The 21,414-nt window shown below is 42.4% G+C and overlaps 3 protein-coding genes across 6 annotated transcripts in view; 1 reads left to right on the plus strand and 2 right to left on the minus strand.

Moving 5' to 3' along the window:
- The window catches only part of LOC109877632 (gamma-tubulin complex component 4), a 23,767-nt gene extending 15,420 nt beyond the window's left edge, over positions 1–8,347 (minus strand). The window contains exons 1-13 of one of the 3 annotated variants that reach the window (XM_031818970.1): positions 7,475–7,652; positions 6,975–7,103; positions 5,475–5,597; positions 5,331–5,384; positions 4,637–4,683; positions 3,832–3,841; positions 3,189–3,268; positions 2,640–2,841; positions 1,879–2,044; positions 1,381–1,505; positions 1,122–1,172; positions 792–897; positions 291–398 (exon numbers count right to left, since the gene is read on the minus strand). In XM_031818970.1, coding sequence (XP_031674830.1) covers positions 291–398; positions 792–897; positions 1,122–1,172; positions 1,381–1,505; positions 1,879–2,044; positions 2,640–2,841; positions 3,189–3,268; positions 3,832–3,841; positions 4,637–4,683; positions 5,331–5,384; positions 5,475–5,597; positions 6,975–7,103; positions 7,475–7,552 — 1,279 coding nt within the window. In that variant the 5' untranslated portion in view covers positions 7,553–7,652. Of the gene's footprint in view, positions 1–290; positions 399–791; positions 898–1,121; positions 1,173–1,380; positions 1,506–1,878; positions 2,045–2,639; positions 2,842–3,188; positions 3,269–3,831; positions 3,842–4,626; positions 4,684–5,330; positions 5,385–5,474; positions 5,598–6,974; positions 7,104–7,474; positions 7,671–8,229 lie in introns of those variants that run through there. The other 2 variants (XM_031818971.1, XM_031818969.1) reach the window with 2 other exon arrangements.
- On the plus strand, positions 7,847–13,230 carry LOC109877224 (protein CDKN2AIP homolog A). 2 transcript variants are annotated; one of them, XM_020469531.2, is made up of 4 exons: positions 7,847–7,958; positions 8,829–9,078; positions 9,669–9,784; positions 10,472–13,230. In XM_020469531.2, exons 2-4 carry the CDS (start codon positions 8,831–8,833, stop codon positions 11,011–11,013), a joined length of 906 nt encoding a protein of 301 aa, XP_020325120.1. In that variant the 5' UTR covers positions 7,847–7,958; positions 8,829–8,830; the 3' UTR covers positions 11,014–13,230. The 2 variants fall into 2 exon arrangements, with proteins under 2 accessions (XP_020325120.1, XP_031674832.1); XM_031818972.1 differs by lacking the exon at positions 7,847–7,958 and adding an exon at positions 8,442–8,554.
- A 4,066-nt stretch (positions 13,231–17,296) lies between these two features.
- LOC109877151 (cocaine- and amphetamine-regulated transcript protein) lies at positions 17,297–18,416 on the minus strand. The gene is made up of 3 exons (XM_020469469.2): positions 18,124–18,416; positions 17,905–17,988; positions 17,297–17,658 (listed from the first exon to the last, which is right to left on the minus strand). The coding sequence occupies exons 1-3, from the start codon at positions 18,322–18,324 to the stop codon at positions 17,551–17,553; spliced, it is 393 nt and encodes a 130-aa protein (XP_020325058.1). The 5' UTR covers positions 18,325–18,416; the 3' UTR covers positions 17,297–17,550.
- Positions 18,417–21,414: the final 2,998 nt, after the last annotated feature.

Below are 21,414 nucleotides of genomic sequence, written 5' to 3' on the forward strand. Positions count from 1 at the left end.
GGGTATTTCAATTACTTTCAAAAGATATTTCAAAGTACATTTTTCTTTGAAAATACAACTAGCTGAATATTGGAATGCATTTGGAAATACACTTAATGTATTGGCATGTATTATAAAATACAATAAAAATAAGTATTTCAAAAACAAATACTCAAATAAACAGGGAGATCCAGGTCTAGTAGGGAGTGAAGAGAGAACTCTAAGCAGCTCTAGTTAAACATACAGTTAGATCTCCTAGAGTCCTAGTAGAGGGTTTCTGCTCCAATGAAAAGCCACTCTGAGGAACAAACCTTTGCTCTCCTTCCCCTGGTAGTCGATGGTGAGGTGCAGGAGAGGCAGGAGGTTGTCGTCGTCCAACAACACCTTGTGGGCAGCCTGCTGAAAGGCCACATTTACATCTGTGGAAGAAGGGGTGGAGAAAACAGCCACTGTTAGATCCAAAGAATGACTGCAATACACATGAACCTGTTCATATTCTTCTGTACGGCATCCTTCCTTCCTTCCTTCATTCCTTGGAATAATAACAATCAGAAATGACTGGGTTGGTGAAAGATATTTACTGGAACCCCTACTTTGACCTAGCCACAGTGTTAGATCAGTGATCACTTCAAGAAAGGGAGGAAGTTAGGATCCAGTTTAAACTGCATGTTTAAGTATTTCAACAGGACCATGGTTTGTGATTCAATAAAGGGGGAATTTTCCATAAGATGAAGTAGGCCCTTAGGAGGTAGAATGCTCTATCAAGTTTAGATGTCTGTTAGAGTAAACTGATCCTGGATCTGTAAACATACCGTGTTCAGTGACAGCCGTGGGCGGGGTCTTGAGCATGTGCTGAGCGTGGTCAATGAACACCTGGTACAGCTCGCCACGGCCCAACAGGTAAAAGTCCTTTATGATCTACAGGGAAAGAGAAACGGGCGTATTTGAGGGGTCAGCTTTAACAAGGCGAGGCACAGAATCACTCATCTTGATCACATAAGGAGTAGTTATTTGAGATGCAAGGGGATTTGTAGATAAGTGATTCTCAGCAGTCTGACAGCAATGTAGTCGAGCTCAAACATGACCACTAACAATCTGAAATCAACTGTAAACTGTCACAGCTAGATAGTCCAAATACAAACCTTCAGTTGCCCCAGGAGATCAGATTCCTCCACCATTAATGTCCACAGGTGCTGCAAATAGAAGGATACATTCATTCACCAACTGTTGATTGGATTCACATACCGACGACTAATGTATGGAGTTATTGAGATGAATATGGCCCTAATATCAACTGAATAGAACAGGACCTTTTTGTCCAGCTGATAGTGGGAAGTTGCAGCAGACGTTACAAACACATATCTGACATTTCCTCAGATATGTTGAAGTGCCGAAGCCCACCTCTGCCACGGTGCTGCGGATGCCGTCTATGAGGTTCTCAAAGTCCACTAGGCTGAAGAGGGGCTGCTGTTTGAGACGGTGCAGCTCTGTTGCAAACATGTCCTCCTGGTGCTTCAGTATAGAGCCTGGACACAAACACACACAGAGGGAGGAAAACATGATGCATCAAATGTTCCAAAATCTTTCATTCCAAGTTAAACGTGGATCTCCTGAAGTGATATTGTCGCAATATGTTACATTGAAGTAGTGCTCGGCGAGATAGTTTGGTGATTTTTTTGTTGTTGAAGTTTAGAGAAGCGTAGCAACCAAAGCAAATCAAATAGATGCCAAAATCAGCAATAATACTAATGGTGCTTACCTGAGTGAGGGTGAAAAGACAGAAAACGCCCCCTTTCTCCTCCCTCTACTGTTTCCCTACTGTAGCTAAATCATTAACAAGTCAACGTGAAACGTAGCTACAGCTAATAACAAAGGTACATGTGTGGACCAGGTTCTCACCAGCTCTGGACGGGCTGTGGTTGTGGTTCTCAAACATCTGGACGGACTCCCCCACAAAGAGGATCTTCTCAGCCACGCGGATGGGGACGTAGGAGGGCAGCATCTCAGCCCGCAGAGAGAACTGCTGCAGGGACGGAGCCAGCATGTTCTCTTCCTCTATCAGCCTCTACAACGGAATACAGACAACAGCATCGTTCATTAGGGAACACAATGGAAAACATTTTCAAACAGACAACCAAAATGAGCATGTCTTATTGGACCAGTCTGGGTACTCACTCCCTGTTTCAGTTAGTTTTTCCCTGCTTTGTGCATTATGAAAATGACCCAAATCAGCCGCCTGAAACTGACTGGAAGTACATACGGACTTTTAGATCTTATCCATCCTACAATCTTTACTCTAACAGTAGTGGTGCAAGCTTTACACTAACGCAAGCACTTCAAATCCAAGTGGACAGATAAAGTGCCAAGGTATGAAGTAGGATGAAATTACCCATAGACACTGATCTTAGGTCAGTTTTGCCTCTCCACCCGATATTTAAGTTTAGGATTTTGGGGAAGATATAAACTGAACCTGAAGCTGTGTCTAAGGGCAACTTCTACCCGCCATCTCACTAGATTCTGTAGTTCTCTCAGCTGGAAACATGGATGCAATTGACAATAGATGCTGATCTAGAATCAGTTTTTCCTCTTACTTTAGATCAGCCAGTTAAGATTTGAGGAAGATTTAAGCTGATCCTGAATCTTAGCATAAGGGCTCTCACCAGGTCCTGTAGTTCTTTCAGCTGTTTACCGCTGAGGCCTCCAATCCCCAGGTCCTCCTCGTCCTCCTCCTGGTTGGCGGCGGCCCCTCCAGCGCTGGGCCCCTGCTTCACATAGAACTCCTCACTCTGGTCCAGCAGCAGACCGTGCAGCATCCACGCCGCCAGCTGCTTGTACATCACCCCGTGGCACACCGCCAGGATCCTGAGTAAACAGACAGAAGAGAGATCCTTTATGTTGTGTTGCCCTAAGAAACATCAGCCAGGTATCAGTATAGATTCAAGTGTTTATGTGTAGGAGGGGATGACATGTGTCATGGGAATAATTTATCCAGGGGAGAAATAACAAATTTTAAAAAAATACACGCCCCGGGATCTTAACCCCTTCAGGTTTTGCCTGGAAATATGGCTTGCATATTTCACTTTGCAGCATCAGTTTCAGGATGACACCACACATGCAGCATAGATCCAAGTAATAGCATAAACCATGCATAAAGCTTCTATAAGAGGCTAACTTCACATTTGATTGAAAAAGTTGTGGCCGTAACTTACTTCTCCAGGGCCATGCGAACAGGGGGCAGACCACCACAGCTGTGCTTGTACACCGTCTCCAGGATCTGACAGCCGTGGATCTAATTAGAACAGACAGGATATGACCTCATTTCCATATTCCACACTAATTGATTCAACTGTGCCTACCCATGATGCACTCTGCTCTGAGCGCTGTGACAATGTTGTGCCCCTGTACCACAGCAGCCACCATGATGAACTTTAAATTGGGAGAAAGATGGTATTGTTACAGAAAAATTCTAAACTAAGTCACATAAGAAATGTGTTGACCTTTGAGAACACAAATAGTTTTTGGAGAGCGCTATGGGTGTATGAAAAGTGCTTTATGAGTGTCTTAAATCATTTCTTCCAAAGTAATTGTGTTTGTGTGATTTCTCAGTCATATCAGAAGGAGAGTGAATACTTGTCTCCAATGTAATGCCCTTATCTTCTGGGACTGTACTGTCTCGTCTCCATTGTAATGCCCTTATCTTCTGGGACTGTATTGTCTCCATTGTAATGCCCTTACCTTCTGGGGCTTTATTGTCTCCATTGTAATGCCCTTATCTTCTCGGTCTATTGTCTTGTCTCCATTGTAATGCCCTTACCTTCTGGGACTGTATTGTCTCCATTGTAATGCCCTTACCTTCTGGGACTTTATTGTCTCCATTGTAATGCCCTTATCTTCTCGGTCTATTGTCTTGTCTCCATTGTAATGCCCTTACCTTCTGGGACTGTATTGTCTCAATTGTAATGCCCTTATCTTCTGGGACTGTCTTGTCTCCATTGTAATGCCCTTACCTTCTGGGACTGTATTGTCTCCATTGTAATGCCCTTACCTTCTGGGACTGTATTGTCTCCATTGTAATGCCCTTACCTTCTGGGACTGTATTGTCTCCATTGTAATGCCCTTACCTTCTGGGACTGTATTGTCTCCATTGTAATGCACTTATCTTCTCGGTCTATTGTCTTGTCTCCATTGTAATGCCCTTACCTTCTGGGACTGTATTGTCTCCATTGTAATGCCCTTATCTTCTGGGACTGTCTTGTCTCCATTGTAATGCCCTTACCTTCTGGGACTGTATTGTCTCCATTGTAATGCCCTTACCTTCTGGGACTGTATTGTCTCCATTGTAATGCCCTTACCTTCTGGGACTGTATTGTCTCCATTGTAATGCCCTTACCTTCTGGGACTGTATTGTAATGCCCTTACCTTCTGGGACTGTATTGTCTCCATTGTAATGTCCTTACCTTCTGGGACTGTATTGTCTCCATTGTAATGCCCTTACCTTCTGGGACTGTATTGTCTCCATTGTAATGTCCTTACCTTCTGGGACTGTATTGTCTCCATTGTAATGCCCTTACCTTCTGGGACTGTATTGTCTCCATTGTAATGCCCTTACCTTCTGGGACCGTATTGTCTCCATTGTAATGCCCTTACCTTCTGGGACTTTATTGTCTCCACCACCACCATAACAGAGGGAAACAGCAACTGAAACTAGAGAAGAACATGATCACATAAAATGACTAGGGTATATTGTTAAATTAATATTTTATTTCCTAATTCCATTCATGACATATTGAAAGATACTGTGGATCTTGTGACTGCAGGTGTGAAAGTTCACATTTAAAGATGGAATCCGCATTAGGGGAAACAGCACCACTGTCTGGATTGGATGCTGTGGATGAAAATCCAGCACTTGGAGAAAGAGGAAATTAGGAATATATGTATAATTAGTAAACTACATGTACAGTACATGTGAGCGAAAGTAGCAGTAGAAGTATTTTTGTCCGTTAGTTTACTCCAATCAGGGGAGGGGTGGAAGGGTGGCAGCGCCACTGTACACCCCCAGCACTTTGTTATTGGTTTTGTCTTGTGGATGAAATGGAGGTGAGGTGCGTCGAGCAGTGTGGTCAAATAAAAAACGTGCAGTACATATTGTTCTGTTTTATCGCGTGCAATGACGTTGGAGGGGGAAAAACAGTGTTTGTAGCTTGCAGTAACTTTTTTGTTGTTGTAATATCCTAAACTGTTTTACCATTAAGGATTACCGCTTTAAAGGTCTAAAACAATTCATTCTACTTCAAATGTACAACAAGCAAATCGAAATCAGAAAAACGAGTAAAAACAGTTACTGGCATTACCTGATCCAACATATAATTCACATGAGATATGGAGAGATGCGGGTCGCCAAGAAACTGCAATGAAGAGGACAATAGTGGGATTGATTATGAATGTGCATTGTATTAATTAGTGCTACAATGCATTTTGTAAATGATCTTCGGTACCTCTTGTTCGAGGTCCAGGAGAGCCTGTCTATAAGGCTGTAGCATGGAGTCAAGTCCCGTGCAGAAAGCCCGCAGGTAAACCCCATTGAGTCCGGCCTGGTTTGTCTGAATGGAGTGGTGCTCCTGCAAAGTACAATCACAGCTTGTTAAGACTATAGTATTGAGCTATATCTGATTAGTATTTGCGGTAATACTAGTACATCTTAATCTAAAAAACAACAACACATGGCACTCACTCTAAAGTTGGTTTAGATTCATTGTCACCGACTCTCACAGAATTTAACCAGTTAATCAGGATTAAAAAATATAAACCCATCTAAGGGGAGGTTTCCCGGACACAGATTAAGTGTAATTCTGCACTAAAAAGCATTTTCAATGGAGATTCTCCATTGAGTTGGCTTTTTAGTCCAGAGAGGTATACTACGAATCAGGTTTGAGGAGTTAGCAAAGTAACTTTGTTCAACCTGGAATAACCGGTCAAGATGAAAGGCTCACCTTTTAGCCAGGTACATTTCTATGGCAATGAATCTGTTCTGGGGTAGGATAACTCAGGGCTTACTATATTTATCCTGAATGAAGTGTCTGATGCCACGTTAAATACAACTAGGAACACGGAAAAATATGAGGTCAAATCATAACGTCAGTGATCTAAGGTCAGAAAGTCTGACTTTTAGAAAAAGGCCTGAGTTGGAATTCCGAGTTGGATGATCATTCAAATCGATTTTTCCCCAGTCGGAGCTACATTTTTTTACATTCCCAGTTGTTTTGAATGTACTGAAGTCTGAGATTTACGAGTTCCTAGTTGTTTTGAGCGATTAAATATGTAATTAATCAAGCGTTTGTGTAAAAAAATATATATTAAGACACCCATCACATTACACATTTTGTAATGACAAGATGCATTTGAAGGTTCACCCACAGTAAAACTTTTGCATGACAAAAACATTTTTACTGATAGGATTGGGAAAAAAGGTGCTTGTGTGCATTGATAAGCACACCAAAGACAGCATTATTAGCCTATTTCACATCATAGCCTGCTGAATTTCCAAGATAACTTATCTTTCATGTTAATTTCGGCAGAAATGAAAATGTGGCACCGACTCTCCCATTGATTGATGGTTTCAGCATTGTCTCAATGAAGAGTTTGGCGTTCGACCAGCAACATGCATGTGTAGTTACATGCCTGCTAGAGTTAGCGGCATGCGGACGAGCAACATCCACCGTTGTAGTACTGATGAAGTATGAGCTGGAATGTTTTATAAAAGCCTGAGTATATCGAGCTTCAATCGTAGTTTTCCTCAAGTCTTCACCTTATCAAAAAGTAAGAGATAAGCAGGGAGAACATTGGAGAAGGAACCCCAGATATCCTTCAACGGTCTCTCGATTCCAAATCAAATCACATTTTATTGGTCACATTCACATTTTTAGCAGATGTTATAACGAAGGAAGTGAGAAGAGGAAAATGCTTTTGGCACTCCATCTTCTGGGTATTTATCTCACCTGCTGGTGGACATGGCCTGTGTGTTGCTCTATGAACTCTGTGAAGCGAATGTAATCGGATCCCAGTTTGCAGAGGCGGTTCAGGACACTGGTCTCACTGGGATGGAGAAAGGGCAGGTCCTGGGAGACCTACAGGAGTAGCAGAGGTTCAGTTAACCCCTTACTCATAACTCCTTAACAGTGCATTCTTGAACTATGGTTCAGTTAGTTATATGTACATCGTGGAGTAAGGTTCAGTAGGATGCATGTCACACTTACCACCAGTCACTAAACAAAACTATAGTGAAGTGTACATACAGCAACAATAGAAAAAAAACTAGTGATGGGTGCCAACAAAAGCAGAAAATAAAACAATTCATAAGGTTACTAGCTAGTTGCACTAGCTAGCTACTTGAGAAAAAAGAAGATTCACATAGCTAGCCAGCTTCTTGCAGCGGTGTTTGTACTTTGTAGAGCTAGCTTTGTACTGTAGTTAGGTAGGTAACGTTATCCCGATATACCTGTAAACCTGTCCGTTTGTTCCATGTGAATATAGTCCCAGGGTATCCACTTAACGCCAACAAGAGCTCGTGAATCATTTTAATTAACTTAAAATCGGATATCAGGTCAAAGTTTACATAAATTGCACTGTTGAGCCTGTCATTCAATCACAACACTGCCGATTCTGTCGCCGCCGCAACCCGATGACGTTTCAATGACGAGGGTGAAGAATTATGGAAATTGTAGTCTTTCCTTTGGTTTCAACATAAGTTCATTAAACGTTTTCTTCCCTTGTACGATTGATTTAGCTACTGTAATGATCATTTTTTTCTATCTAAAACCCCCCAACAAATATATAAATGATCTCGAAGTAGCTATATCTTTGATCAAAAACATGTGGGATCTGTTGTTGCGCAATCCTGTGGAAGTTGTAGTTCGACAGTCAACTTGTTTGCATCACTGGTCATGACTCATACAGCAACGGCGCTGCCTGGACAGCTTGAGGTTCGTTCTGAACTGTATATTTGCTATCAATAAAATATAGTCTGCAACTTTCTTTAATATAGTTATCCAGTAAGGTATATGTTGCTCAAATGAAGCTAACGTTGGCGTAGTGCAGCCAACAACATACGTTTGTTGTGTTTGCTAGCTAGGCTAATACCCGGCGTTTGTTTTAAAGTCTTATGCTAATTCAATGCTAGCTAACTAGCTAGCCACATTGGAGGATGGCTAGCTATGTAAAATATATTAACCCGGTTGATGTTAAGTTACTCACCGAATGATATGTTTGGATTCACTTCTGATGATAAATTAGCTAGTAACAACAGAGACGGTAATGTTAGATAACTGGCATTGCAACAAACCAACATTGACTTCCGTAAACAAGCGGTTTTCTGATTTGGCCCTACTAACGTTACGTTAGTTATGATAGCTAAATCGCCCTCTCCCCACAATCTCGAAGTTGCTTGGTAGGCAGTGATGACAATAATGACAAAGAATAGATGCCAGCAGTGACTTTAAAAGATGTCAGAAAACGACTACTCCAGCTTCCGTAGCGTTATAATATTCCTTCTTAACAAGCCGCTGCTGACAAATTGCAGGTGAAGGACTCTGGCTATAACCATATTTCTGGTGTTATAACTATCATAGAACAGCAACAGCTTCCAGTGCCTGATAAATCTGTTGATGCCGTGCCTCTAGAAAAACATGATAGACAGAGCACAAAACACACTGGATTTACTTAGTGTGGTATATAATTTCCCATCAAATCAGCTGATTTGATTTGAGTCTTGAGTAGCCTGTTTTTGCCTCTAGTCACTGTAACACTGATATAGCCTAACACATTGTGTCCTGTGTCTCTGCTCTGTGTTACAGTGATGGCGGAGGGGAGGAGTGGAGAGGACATTGTTTCAGAGTACCTGGACCAGAACCCTCACCTGGTCGAGTGGGTGGAGTCACTCCGAGGAGGGCATGAGACCAACAAGCAGTGGCATGCCAGACGAGAGTTTTTCCTGAGGAACATGGAGACGTTCCCCACAGTCCAGCCGGGCTTCCCCAGCCCCAGTCTGGACAGGCTGCTCTCACTGTCCATATGCTGGGCCAACCACATCTTCTTGGGCTGCAGGTATGTGTATTGTAGCCTGGTCCCAGGTCTGTTTGTGCTGTCTTGTCAACTAGATCTCAAACAGGCGATGTTTGAGGAATGGATAGAGGAACTTAGTTTTAATGGATTTCGATGTGGAGCGTTACTGTAATATCATTTTCACACTTCACACCAAATGTATGCACATACTACTGTAAGTATATCTGGATAAAAGCATCTGTTAACTGGCGTATACTACAGAGACGAGCTGAGCTGAGCTGCAATGGCCTGGTTATGCATCCACTATAGTAGTTGAAAACCTGCTGGAAAGGACAGTGTGAGAAGGAAATATCCGAGACAGCACAGTATGGCTGGGGTCTGCACTGTTGATAGGTTGAAAAGAGTATTAGTTAGAGTTATAATGGGGGGTACTGCTGGTGTTCTTCCATAGCATCTGGTTTAAAATCATTCAACACTAGAACATATACTCTCCAGTTTGGACCAACCAGAATGAAAAACTACTACAGTATTCCAAAAAGTAAACCAATGTAAAAACAAACAAACAAAACAGGAGACAAGGGTCAACTGTCCTAAAAGGAATTTAGTCTTCTTCTGACTGTGTTGTTTTGCAGATACCCTCAACCTGTCATGGACAGGATCAAGGAAATGGCAGAGGGAGTGGTTGTCAATGATGCTCCAGTTCGAAAGACCAGAGATGAAATCTTGGGGAAAGGAAAGAGGACTGCAGGTATGATGCTGAAATCCTACTGTATATTCAGTTGTGTACATACTTAGTTTTTATTACTTTTCCCCCCTTCTAATTTTTATTACTACTTGTTATTTAGGACTTTGTTTGACATTTGATCCTTGATTGATATTGTACTGCATTGTTGAAGAGAGTTAGCAAGTAAGTATTTCACTGTACTGTTTACACCTGTATCCTGTGCACTTGATCAATAAATGTTGATTTCATTTGAATTTGAAACTATTTAAAGTTTAGATTCCTTGTATAGTTTGGAGAGTCCAACTTTAAACGTTTTAATTGACGCTAATATTATAGCCCTACAAAAAAAGAAATGGCCTGTCTTTGACCAATGGCCTGTCTTTGCTTCAGGGTTGTACAGTATTGTTAACTCATGGAAGTGATTCAGTACACTGAACGGCAATTACTGTGATGCTGTATATCCATTTCTGTATATTTGTGGGACAATTAAAGTGGAAAAAGTTCTGTACTTTTCCATCAAACATACTCTACATTGTTACGGTTAGATTAATCATACAGCAGTATTTTTTCTGCTGCTTTTGTTTTGGCCTTGAAGTAAACGGTGCCTATCCAACGCCTCCCTCACACCGCTGGAATCTGTCCTCTGCAGGTGAAGCAAGTGTTGCCGGGAAGAATCCCTACTCAGTTGTCTTTTATCTCGCTGATTCTCAGGGGGCGACGACGACAGCTGCGCCAAGCGGACCAAGCCTGGGAACCCCTTCAAGCAAGGCCCACCCCCGCAGGCACCTGCCGAGCACCAGCCCTTCTTCAACCGCCTCTACAAGGCTGTGGCGTGGAAGCTGGTGTCGGCAGGGGGCTTCGGCCCCAACCTGGACCACTTTGAGATCCTGCGTGCCTGCACTGAGTCGTCCAAAGAGAGCCTGAGCTGCGTCTTTGTGCCCCTGAAGGACATCCCCGACCTGCCTGCGGCGCGCTCCCAGAAGGAGGGCCAGGTGTGCGAGCTGCGCTGCCAGACAGTCTATCTGGGCACAGGCTACGGGCGTGACGAGGCAGCCGCCAGGGCCATGGCATCCAAGGAGGCCCTCAAGGCCTTCCAGGGGCGCAAGGTGACGGTGAAGATCTGCCGGCGGCGGTTCAATGGTAGGGATGTAGAGGATCTGGTGCTGCTGGATGATCAGCCCAGGAACCCAGGCTTCCCTCCCGCTATCAGCTACCCCTTCCAGCCAGAGCAGCAGGGAGACGGGCCGTCGTAGCACAGCCATGGGTCATAGAGTATCCTACGGGGGCCTTTCCAGGGTCATGTTCAGTAGGCATCAAAATGTAGTAAAATGGGGACGTAGGAATGGGGGTTTGAAATAATTTCAAATTTGAATAGTATAATGAATTTTTGTCAGATATTCGAAATACATGTGTTATTGTTTTTTTTTTACCTGAGCACTGCTGCGGGAGGGAGAGAGGCTGGCGCTCTATTGCTGCAGCTGCAGAGGGGGCGAACAGGTGGATGGAGGGAGAGAGAGAGACACCAAGGCAATTCAATGTTATTTATTATCCTATATAACAGTGCCTGTCTTGACTGGAGTAGCCTAGAGAAGCTAGCCAGCTATAGCTAGCTAGGCTAATTGAGGCCACATGCTGTGCTTTTTCCCCAACCCCATTCAGATAAAACAACAGCCTACCTGTTGGTTGTTATTCTTTCTCATTTCGCTACATTTTAATTCAGTAATTTTATTCCATCTTGCATTGCATAAGTGAACTTTCATTCCACTTGTTACACATTTAGCCTCTTTTCCACGTTGATTGGCCTACATAAACAACAAGCTACACATGGCTGCCGGTCTTTTTATGAGGTGCACTGTGCACGTCATAAAAACAACATAAAAAAGTTAGTTTTATTAAATTAGTAATTTGAAATGGCATGGTATATCCTTGTATGTAACAATGTCCCATGGATATTTTAATTTAGAAAAATAATTTTCTGTGTAAAATAGGCCTATATTTCTTTCTTCTCACAAAATTGTATACTCACACAAGTATTCGAATACTAACGTCTGTTCGAATATTCGAATAACCATGCACATCCCTAACTGGGAGGAACTACCTCTCCTGGTCCAATAATACATGCTAATTTCAGTTTCTCGTTCCGAAACGTTTTGCTACTGTGTGCCCTAATGAACACGGCCCTGGTATTTAGAAGTTGTGTGGGTTTGAATGGAGCTGCTCTATGAGTCATACAGTACCACTGAATGGATGGACTCAATGCATCACCACGACTTAATAGTTTTTATGCTTTTATTATTCTTGAGGAGCGTATACCCAGTTCTTGTTCCATAGGTGATTTGGATTCCTTCAGAGTGGGGATGGTAAGAAGTTTAGTCCCTTTTAGTATCGGTTGTGCCTGTCTGCTGCCTACAACAATGGAGAAATGTACACACTTCGTAAGGGTGTGGTTCACAAAATGTCACCACATTTTCCCTCCCTTTGCTTGGGTCTATAGTCACGCCATGCACTTTCCTTCTATGTCCTCTAGCTCAGGGCTCCGGGGTGAAGTTCCCCCTAGATCTAGGATCAGCTTCCTCTCCCTCAATCCTAACCTTAGCCATTAGTCAGGAAAATGCTAAACTGACCCAGGATCAGCCTCTAGGTGCAACTTAACCCTACACCTAGCTCAGGACTATGGTGGATAGTGCGGCTGCACTGGGTCTGACCCTCAAGCCATTTAATCAGCTATCTGATTAACAACCCGACCACTAGACGAGGGACATTTCTACCGTTAATCAATACCGTTAATAACATGCAACTAAGGAATCCTGTGTGGCTCGTCATTCGAGTTTTCTATTGATGCTTCAAATCTCCCTGAGTGATCACATTACAAATGTTGTGCTTTTTTTGTTTAATGAAGTTACAAAGTTAGTCATGGAATGAGAATGAGGTATACTTTTGATAATTTAACACCGGCTCTCGTATTTAAAATGCACAAGTCCTCTGACAGAATCATTATTTCAACTGTTGTTTTCTGTTCACAGTAGAATGCATTGTCACTATTATAACTCAGTGTGTTTGTCTGAATACAAACGGAGGCATCTTGTTTAGTTGTTCTGCATGATGTAGATCTTGTTGATGATGGAACTTTGACATTCATTTAAAACCACTCTGTTCTATTTTGTGTGAGGAAAGCTGTTGAGAAAATGTCGGGTTTTGTTATGTTTATGAATTGATTCAGTAATTCTAAAGGAGATGATTGGCGTTAAGCCAGGTTCATAGAATTGTATGATATGTTTGATAGTGCTTGAGTCTTTACATTCAAAAATCATCAATGGAAGATCGCTGCTGTAATGTTTTGCTTTTCAAAGCTGAATGATATGAAATGGGTTGCGTTGATGTGTAAATGGCCACAATATTTAGTGACATTTTACATTTCTATGAGCGGTCCCTGTTTCTATATTTTTGTTAATAAAAATAATTTAAGAATGTTTGTCGTCCAATGATTGTCTCTTATCCACACTGACATGAAGAGGGTGAAACACATTTATCAAAGACAAGAACATAGATTAAGTCCCAATTATGGTACGGTTAGGTTGCCCTCAAGTCTTTGGGGTTTGAATTTTGATAGTTGTAGCCTTATTGATTATTGACTGATAGATTATTTCAATTCATCCATACAGGTTTTGGAGAGGTGCAGGGGCCTGCCACACTGGGCGCCCGGGGAGCTGTTGTTGTAGGGGATAAAGTGCCTTGCTCAAGGGCACAAGGGTTGCTGGATCGTCTCCCTAACCTCTAGGCTACCTGTCGCCCATGTAGTATGTCTCAAGCATAATGACTCAGGGTAATGAAAACACATGTAGGATATATTTAAGCAATACGGCACGAGAGGGTATTGTATATGGCCAATATACCATGGCTAAGGGCTGATCTTAGGAATGACGCATCGCCTGGATACAGCCCTTAGCCATGGAATATTGGTCATATACCACAAACCCCCATGCTGCCTTATTGCTATTATAAACTGGTTACCAACATAATTAGAGCAGTAAAAATAAATGTTTTGCCATACCCGTGGTATACTGTCTGATATTCCACGGGTGTCAGCCAATCAGCATTCAGGGCTCGAAACAACCCAGTTCATAATAATCAGATAATGTTCTTGCCATCCACTTTCTCTCATTAGAGTCCTTAGAGTCTGCGACATTTACAAGTAATTGTGCCTAGTCACTCTCCCTGGCATCTTCATTACGTTCTCATCTTCATTACGTTGGGGCGGCAGCGTAGCCTAGTGGTTAGAGCGTTGGACTAGTAACCGGAAGGTTGCAAGTTCAAACCCTGTCGTTCTGCCCCTGAACAGGCAGTTAACCCACTGTTCCTAGGCTGTCATTGTAAATAAGAATTTGTTCTTAACTGACTTGCCTGGTAAAATAAAGGTTAAAATAAAAAGTAGTTGTAATAATAATGTAATATGCACCCATCAAAATGCATTTTGAGTCACCCTTGGTCGGCTCCTTGTTCCCGCTTAATAGGTGTTATTTGCTTTACTAGCCAAGTCAAATCCTTATAAATCGTGATTTAATTGGCATATTGGTGGCTGACCTCATCCTGACCCTCCGCTGTCTTGCGTCACCATCATAGTGTTTCCTTCAGGTTGTTGTAGTACTGCTGGAGAGTTAGTATGTGTTTACGCTACTCACAGCTAGTTAACTGTGGAATATGTTCCTTTAGATATACACTGAGTATACAAAACATTAAGAGCACCTGCTGAATATTAGGAAGGTGTTCCTAATGTTTGGTATACTCAGTGTATTATACTTAATGAGTGAAGGGAAAAGGATGTTTTAGCACAGCATGGTTACATACCATATGTATGTAGTGTGATTGTAACAACAAGGCATTGAGGGTCCTTTGGAATGAACATTATTGGATGTGGTGGGGAATTTAATCTGATGGAAAAGTTTTCTGTACAACCCACAGATGGTGTTTCATAGATAGCGATAACACTCACACACATACATGAGTGCATCTGACCCTTGTCAATTTGATGAGTCAAATATTTTAATTGTACCTGTCTCACTCCCTATCAAATAAAGACATATGCCAGAACTAGCAACAGAGCAAAATACTGCATGAAAGACAATGCTGTGTTTAGGTTATGTAAAGTTTATGTAAATAAGCCAGCTGCAGCATAATTTGCTATGTGACCTGATTTCTCTGGCTCTAAACAGCCCATTATTAACCACCATGTTTGTCCTCACATCTGAAGTGTCAGCCGAATAGTTATTTAAAGGCCCAGTGAAGTCAAAAAACAACCTTCTGCACAACAACACTCCCCACTCTGAGCCAACTCCTGTGCTCTGTTGGGTGAGACTTTTGAGCTTTGAGTGGCATGTGTTCGTGCACCGAAGATGAAGAGTTTGAGCTCTGCCCTGGACAGAACTGAATGCACGCTGCCAGTGGCGTGTATTCATGGGTGGCAAGGGAGGCCAGGCTTCCCCCAAAAACAGACCAAGAAAAATAAAACAAATCTTGAGTCTTTATGTGTTTCATAATTTTCGAAACAGCTCCCCTCTTTCTTGGTATATGTAGGCCATCTATTTGATGCCCCCTGGTGCAAAAGAGTATGGCGATGTTGCTGCAAGCCAGCGAGCACCCTTGAATAAAAAAAGCATCAAATAATAGCTAATCAGCATTGAGCTAAACTGAGTGAGGTCAACTGTGAATGATCCTGGCATTCCAAAAAAGTGTCAAGGGAAGCCAATTTGGATTTGGCTTCACTCCTATCAAATCACATTGAGAGCATAGGTCATTGACAGAAACAACTTGTATTGTTGCACCTCCTTTTGATTTCCTCCAGCGGCTAGCTAGCTAAAATAACACCATGTGTGTGTATCACATGGGTATGTGTGAAACTCACTCCCCAGACTGAAGTAGCCCCACTTATGGCGCGACTGGTAAGATGCTTCAGCAGGGCGGTCACGTACGTTTGCAAGGAAAGGTCCTGGGCTCGAGCCTAGGTATGAGCCGATTCAGGAGTAAGCGGTACTTGCTAGGCAAGCTGCGTGAGGTCCGTTACAGGTGCGGTGACCCAGATCTGCAGTTTCGCTCAGATCAATGCTGGGGACTGGGGTTGGTGTAGAGTAAGTTGGGGGGGTGAATGTAGAAACCCACTCCTTAGCCTGAAGTTGTGCCGCTGAGGAGCCTGCTTTTCAGTGACGCGACTGGTAAGACGATTCAGGAGGGCGGACAGTGTGTTTGAAAGGCAGGCGCCAAATAGACAGAAAGAACATTCTGTTCCTTTCCTGAGACAGAGTTTATTTGTGTTGTAGAATGCAACACAATCTAGAGGAAAAAGAAACACACACCTATTTAGGCGAGGTGCTGGCTAGCGGAGTGGAACACTTGAAAATAAAGGAGAGCTGCACACTCTAAGAGCTCAGTTGCAAAAAAGGAATGCCCAACGTTTCAACAGGCAAACTGTCTTCACCAGGGTATGAACACAACACAGTCATTATTAATGAGACATGGGCCCATCGGAGAAGAGAGAGGAGAGGAATCAGAGAGACAGCCTGGACAAGTGAGGGATGGAGGGATGGAGGTGGAGATGGTGGAGATCAACCGCAGTGGGAGAGGATGGGTAAATTTGAGCTATTTAGGTATGTGGTGTTGTAAGGCAATCCACAACTATGAACTATGTCAGCAATCCCACCTCCTGCCTTACAACACTTGTCTCGGAGTCACCGATTGCATTTACAGTATATAATTAGCTGATATGACCTCACAGCCTAACAATGTCCTACGATTCAGTCCTATGTTTGAATCAGATACACACCTTGGTGTGATAATATGTGAGAGCATGTGTTCCAAATGGCAACAATTCTCTATACACTGCTCTACTTATGACCAGAGCCCATCAACAGTAACTTGATTTACAACATGTTTTGCAAACACCAACTGTCAGGTTTGTGAGCCACTTTGGGTGGAACAGACTGGAAAAATTCAAACCAGCTACTTTTGTGTTATTTCAGGAAATACTGTAATAAAAGGCTTTCCTCTAACCGAGTAATGTTGGTTACCTCACAACAATGCAAAGACACCCCAAAAAAGCATGGAGTGACACCAATGCTTCTATGGAAAAACACCACAAGGGAAATAGTTAAATAACATACTTTTTATTCACTTGAAAACCATAAAATATTCTCTACAAGTTGAACTATTGTGATTATATAACTTTATTCATCATGAAGGTAGTGTAAATGTCTAATGCTCTAAGTAAATCCTATTTATTAGATTCAACAAATGTACATACACTACTGTTTTGTTTATGTCCGACCATATCTCCATTTGGCCTAAAAATGCTATTTCATTCTCAGTCCAGACAAGACTCAGCCCTTATGAATCCACGTACTTCATGACTAATATTATCGGTAGGTATTTTTTACTTCATGAGTTTGTAGGAAATAACCCAGAACATTATCGCACACAGCATTGCGCATCATCTTTATGCATGTGGATCATGAAATGATTGGAGCAAAGAGAGACCACTCAGACTGCTTTACAAAACAAGATAGAACGCGGTTTATTCATAGCACAACTCATTTTTGGTTACAGAAACATCCAGTTGAAAATAAAATATTTCATAACTTCAAAATAAGCCTTTTTGGGGACAATCTCTCAGAATGCAACCAGTCACTCTCCGGATAATCGTATATTGTAGTATCATAACAATATTCCTATATCACATATCGTTCTGATGTAACAGTTTTAGTTTGCCATCAACTTCTAACTTACATTCAGACCAATTCAATTCACAAGCACTTGAGCAGGTAAGAGTTGCAGAATGCTCCGCGAGGACAGTCGCACATTTTGCCGATTCTCGCGCCCTTTCTCACTGCGCACTGCTCTCCAACGTCGCACTGAAAAAGAGAAAGTAGACAAAATAAGACCGTGTGCGACATTTTTGCCAACAGATGCAAAGGTCTGTGGGGTCATATCCACCTGTCACCACATCAGATCACATCAACCACAAAACATGGCACATGAACGCATTTAGTGAAAGTTAAAATGTTGAAATGTAGTTTTACGCGCCAGTTTAGGCAATCCGTTTTTCGAAATATAGGTCGTTCCATGTTTAGAAGGTTCGTTGAAATTGTTACATTTACCGTAGGGACTTGGCCGAATTTCTTTTCCCAGAATGGAAGTCTCTTGGTCTGCAGCTTTTTAAGAACGTCATGTAGTGCTCCAAGCTGTGGGAAATATTGACACATTAGAATGAGAAATCCTTCCAAAGCAGACCTTTCAAATAGACAAAAATCTAATGCTCATTAACCATTAAAGTCGCAGGTGTTACTAGATAGAATAGAAACTAGATAGAAACTTACCAGTTGCTTTTCGTTGGTCAAATTCGGATCTTTGGGGTAGAAGTCTCTCACACTTCTTGTGTCGAGGTCCAATTCGGAATCCGAGTAGTCAATTTCAGCACTAAGAACGATGGACAGCAACACCGCGCAAACCAACGCTCTGGTCCATAGCCTGGAGCTCTCCATGTTCCTAATGAGATTGCGCACAGTAGAAGATATCATTCGTCTCCAAAAGGTCCCGTTCTAATACTCCAGTTACCGCAATCCAAACACCTTTTATCTGTGTACCGCCGTGGCCGAAGTCTGTGACTTCCGTTGCGCCACCTTAAGCATTGATTTTTCATGCGTAAGAGAGATGGCGTGGGTGAGTCATTACGTAAAGTTGGATGGCTTGTAATTGCTTAAAGTTGTGGGCGCTCGCTCCTACAAGGCACAGCTTACTCACTTTTTTTCATTGACGACATGAGATGTTTTCTATGACATGGTACAGTGCCTTCGGAAAGAATTCAGACCCCTTGACTTTTTCCACATTTTGTAACGTTACAGCCTTATTCTAAAATGGATTCAATTGTTTCACCCCTCATCAATCTACACACAATACCCCGTAATGAAAAAGCAAAAACAGTTTTTTTCATGTTTGCTCATTTATTTAAAAAAATGAAATATCACATTTACATAAGTATTCTGACCCTTTACTCAGTACTTTGTTGAAGCACCTTTGGCAGGGATTACAGCCTCAATTCTTATTCGGTATGATGCTAAAATCTTGGCACTCTGCAGATCCTCTAAAGCTCTGTCAGGTTGGATGGGGAGTGTTGTGGCACAGCTATTTTCCGTTCTCTTCATAGATGTTTGATCGGGTTCAAGGCCTTGGTTTTGCTGGGCCACTCAAGGACATTCAGAGACTTGTTCCGAAGCCACTCCTGCATTGTCTTTGCTGTGTGCTTAGGGTCATTGCTTGTTGGAAGGTGAGCCTTCGCCCCAGTCTGAGGTTCCGAGCGCTCTGGAACAGGTTTTCATCAAGGATCTCTCTGTACTTTGCTCCTTTCATCTTTGCCTTGTTCCTGACTAGTCTCCCGGTCCCTGCCGCTGAAAAACATCCCCACGGCATGATGCTGCCACCACCATGCTTCACCGTAGGGATGGTGCCAGGTTTCCTCCAGATGTGACACTTGGCATTCAGGCCAAAGAGTTCAATCTTGGTTTCATCAGACCAGAGAATCTTGTTTCTCGTGGTCTGAGAGTCTTTAGGTGGCTTTTGGCAAACTCCAAGCGTGCTATCATGTACCTTTTACTGAGGAGTGGCTTCCGTCTGGCCACTCTACCATAAAGGCCTGATTGGTGGAGTGCTGCAGAGATGGTTGTCCTTCTGGAAGATTCTCCCATCTCCACAGAGGAACTCTAGAGCTCTGTCAGAGCAACCATCGGGTTCTTGGTCACCTCCCTAACGAATGCCCTTCTCCCTCAATTGCTCAGTTTGGCTGGGTGGCCAGCTCTAGGAAGAGTCTTGGTGGTTCAAAACTTCTTCCATTTAAGAATGATGGAGGCCACTGTGTTCTTGGGGACCTTCAATGCTACAGAAATGTTTTTGTACCCTTCCCCAGAGCTGTGCCTCGACATAATCTTGTCTCGGAGCTCTACAGACAATTCCTTCGACCTCATGGCTTGGTTTTTGCTCTGGCATGCACTGCCATCTGTGGGACCTTATATAGACAGGTGTGTGCCTTTTCAAATCATGTCCAATCAATTTAATTTACCACAGGTGGACTCCAATCAAGTTGTAGAAACATCTCAAGGATGATCAATGGAAACAGGATGCACCTGAGCTCAATTTCGAGTCTCATAGCAAAGGCGCTGAATACTTATGTAAATAAGGTATTTCTGTTTTTGATTTTTAATGCATTTGCAAAAATGTCTAAAAACCTGTTTTCACTTCGTCGTTATGGAGCATTGTGTGTACATTGCTGAGATGTTTTTATTTCATTTATCCATTGTAGAATAAGGCTGTAACTCAAAAAAAGTGGAAAAAGCCAAGGGGTCTGAATACTTTCCGAAGGCACTGTTTGTACCAGAAAGACCACCCCCATATTCATGTTGGACGGGATGACGAGGTACATTTGGAGAGGGATCATTTGTTGGCAGAGGAAAGACAGAAGAAAAAGTGTTTCTCGGATAGAGCATGGCGCTTGCAACGCCAGGGTTGAGAGTTCGAATCTCACGGAGGACCAGTACAAAACTTATGTACTCACAACTGTAAGTCGCCCTAAATAATAGCGTCTGCTAAATTACGTAAATAGTTACGCTATATCAGTGTAGGAGATTTTATCAAATAATTACACCAGTTTTATAGTGTATTTTGGACACATTACAGATTACACGTGAAAAAGAAAATGTAGGACTATAGTTTTAGTTACCTCTGGTGCCATGTGCTGTAAGTTTATGTCACATTTTCTCGCCAAATAATCATGGCATTCAGAAATCATCTTACGGCAAATATGTGACCCTGTCTTTGTGTGTCACCTCTCCCCTCGTTCTGTGAAGAGACTTGGTTGGGAAACAGACTGAACTGGTCAGAACTGCACATGACGCACTAGCCTACTCATCTTTAACCATTCTGTGCATTGAGACAATTAACCACAACACAAGCAGGGTTAACGTGTAGAGATGATCATTAGAAATATTGACACAGATCACAGAATGATATACTGTGTTGCTGTCTTGCGGTTACATTATGTTTTGTTCTTGATCATCTCGGTTTCTGACGGCAGCATCAAGTGTCTCCGGGTTCGGAGCTGGCTATTCACGAAACATCCGAGACATCTCTTTTGATCTCTTATTTCCGTGATATCCCAGTTTCCTGTCTGTCAGCCCGAGACGGAGATGAGGACTAGAGCGCTTTGATTGCGCTGGGGCTGCTGCGCGTTTGTGTGAGTCACTACTCTATTTTCCAATTACCGACTTAGACGCCGATAGGCCTATTAAAACATTTTTATTCACAGCAGATTAAAAAAAACATGTTTATTAGCAGTGGTGGAAACGTACCCAATTTGTCATGGGCAACTTTGTCTCAAGTAAAAGTGAAAGTCACCCAGTGAAATGCTACTTGAGTAAAAGTCTAAAAGTATCTGGTTTTAAATGTACTTAAGTAAAGTGGTGGAAAAATACCCAATTGTCATACTTGAGTAAAAATTTTAAAAAAGAGGAAAAAGTAAATGATATTGGCTACATCAAATGTTTTAAATAAGCAAACCAGTTGGCACAATTTTCTTGTTGTTTAAAAAAAAATCGGGGACAGTCGGGTGCAGGTTTCTT

Source organism: Oncorhynchus kisutch, unplaced genomic scaffold (assembly GCF_002021735.2).
Source record: "Oncorhynchus kisutch isolate 150728-3 unplaced genomic scaffold, Okis_V2 scaffold1757, whole genome shotgun sequence".
Lineage (NCBI taxonomy): Eukaryota > Metazoa > Chordata > Actinopteri > Salmoniformes > Salmonidae > Oncorhynchus > Oncorhynchus kisutch.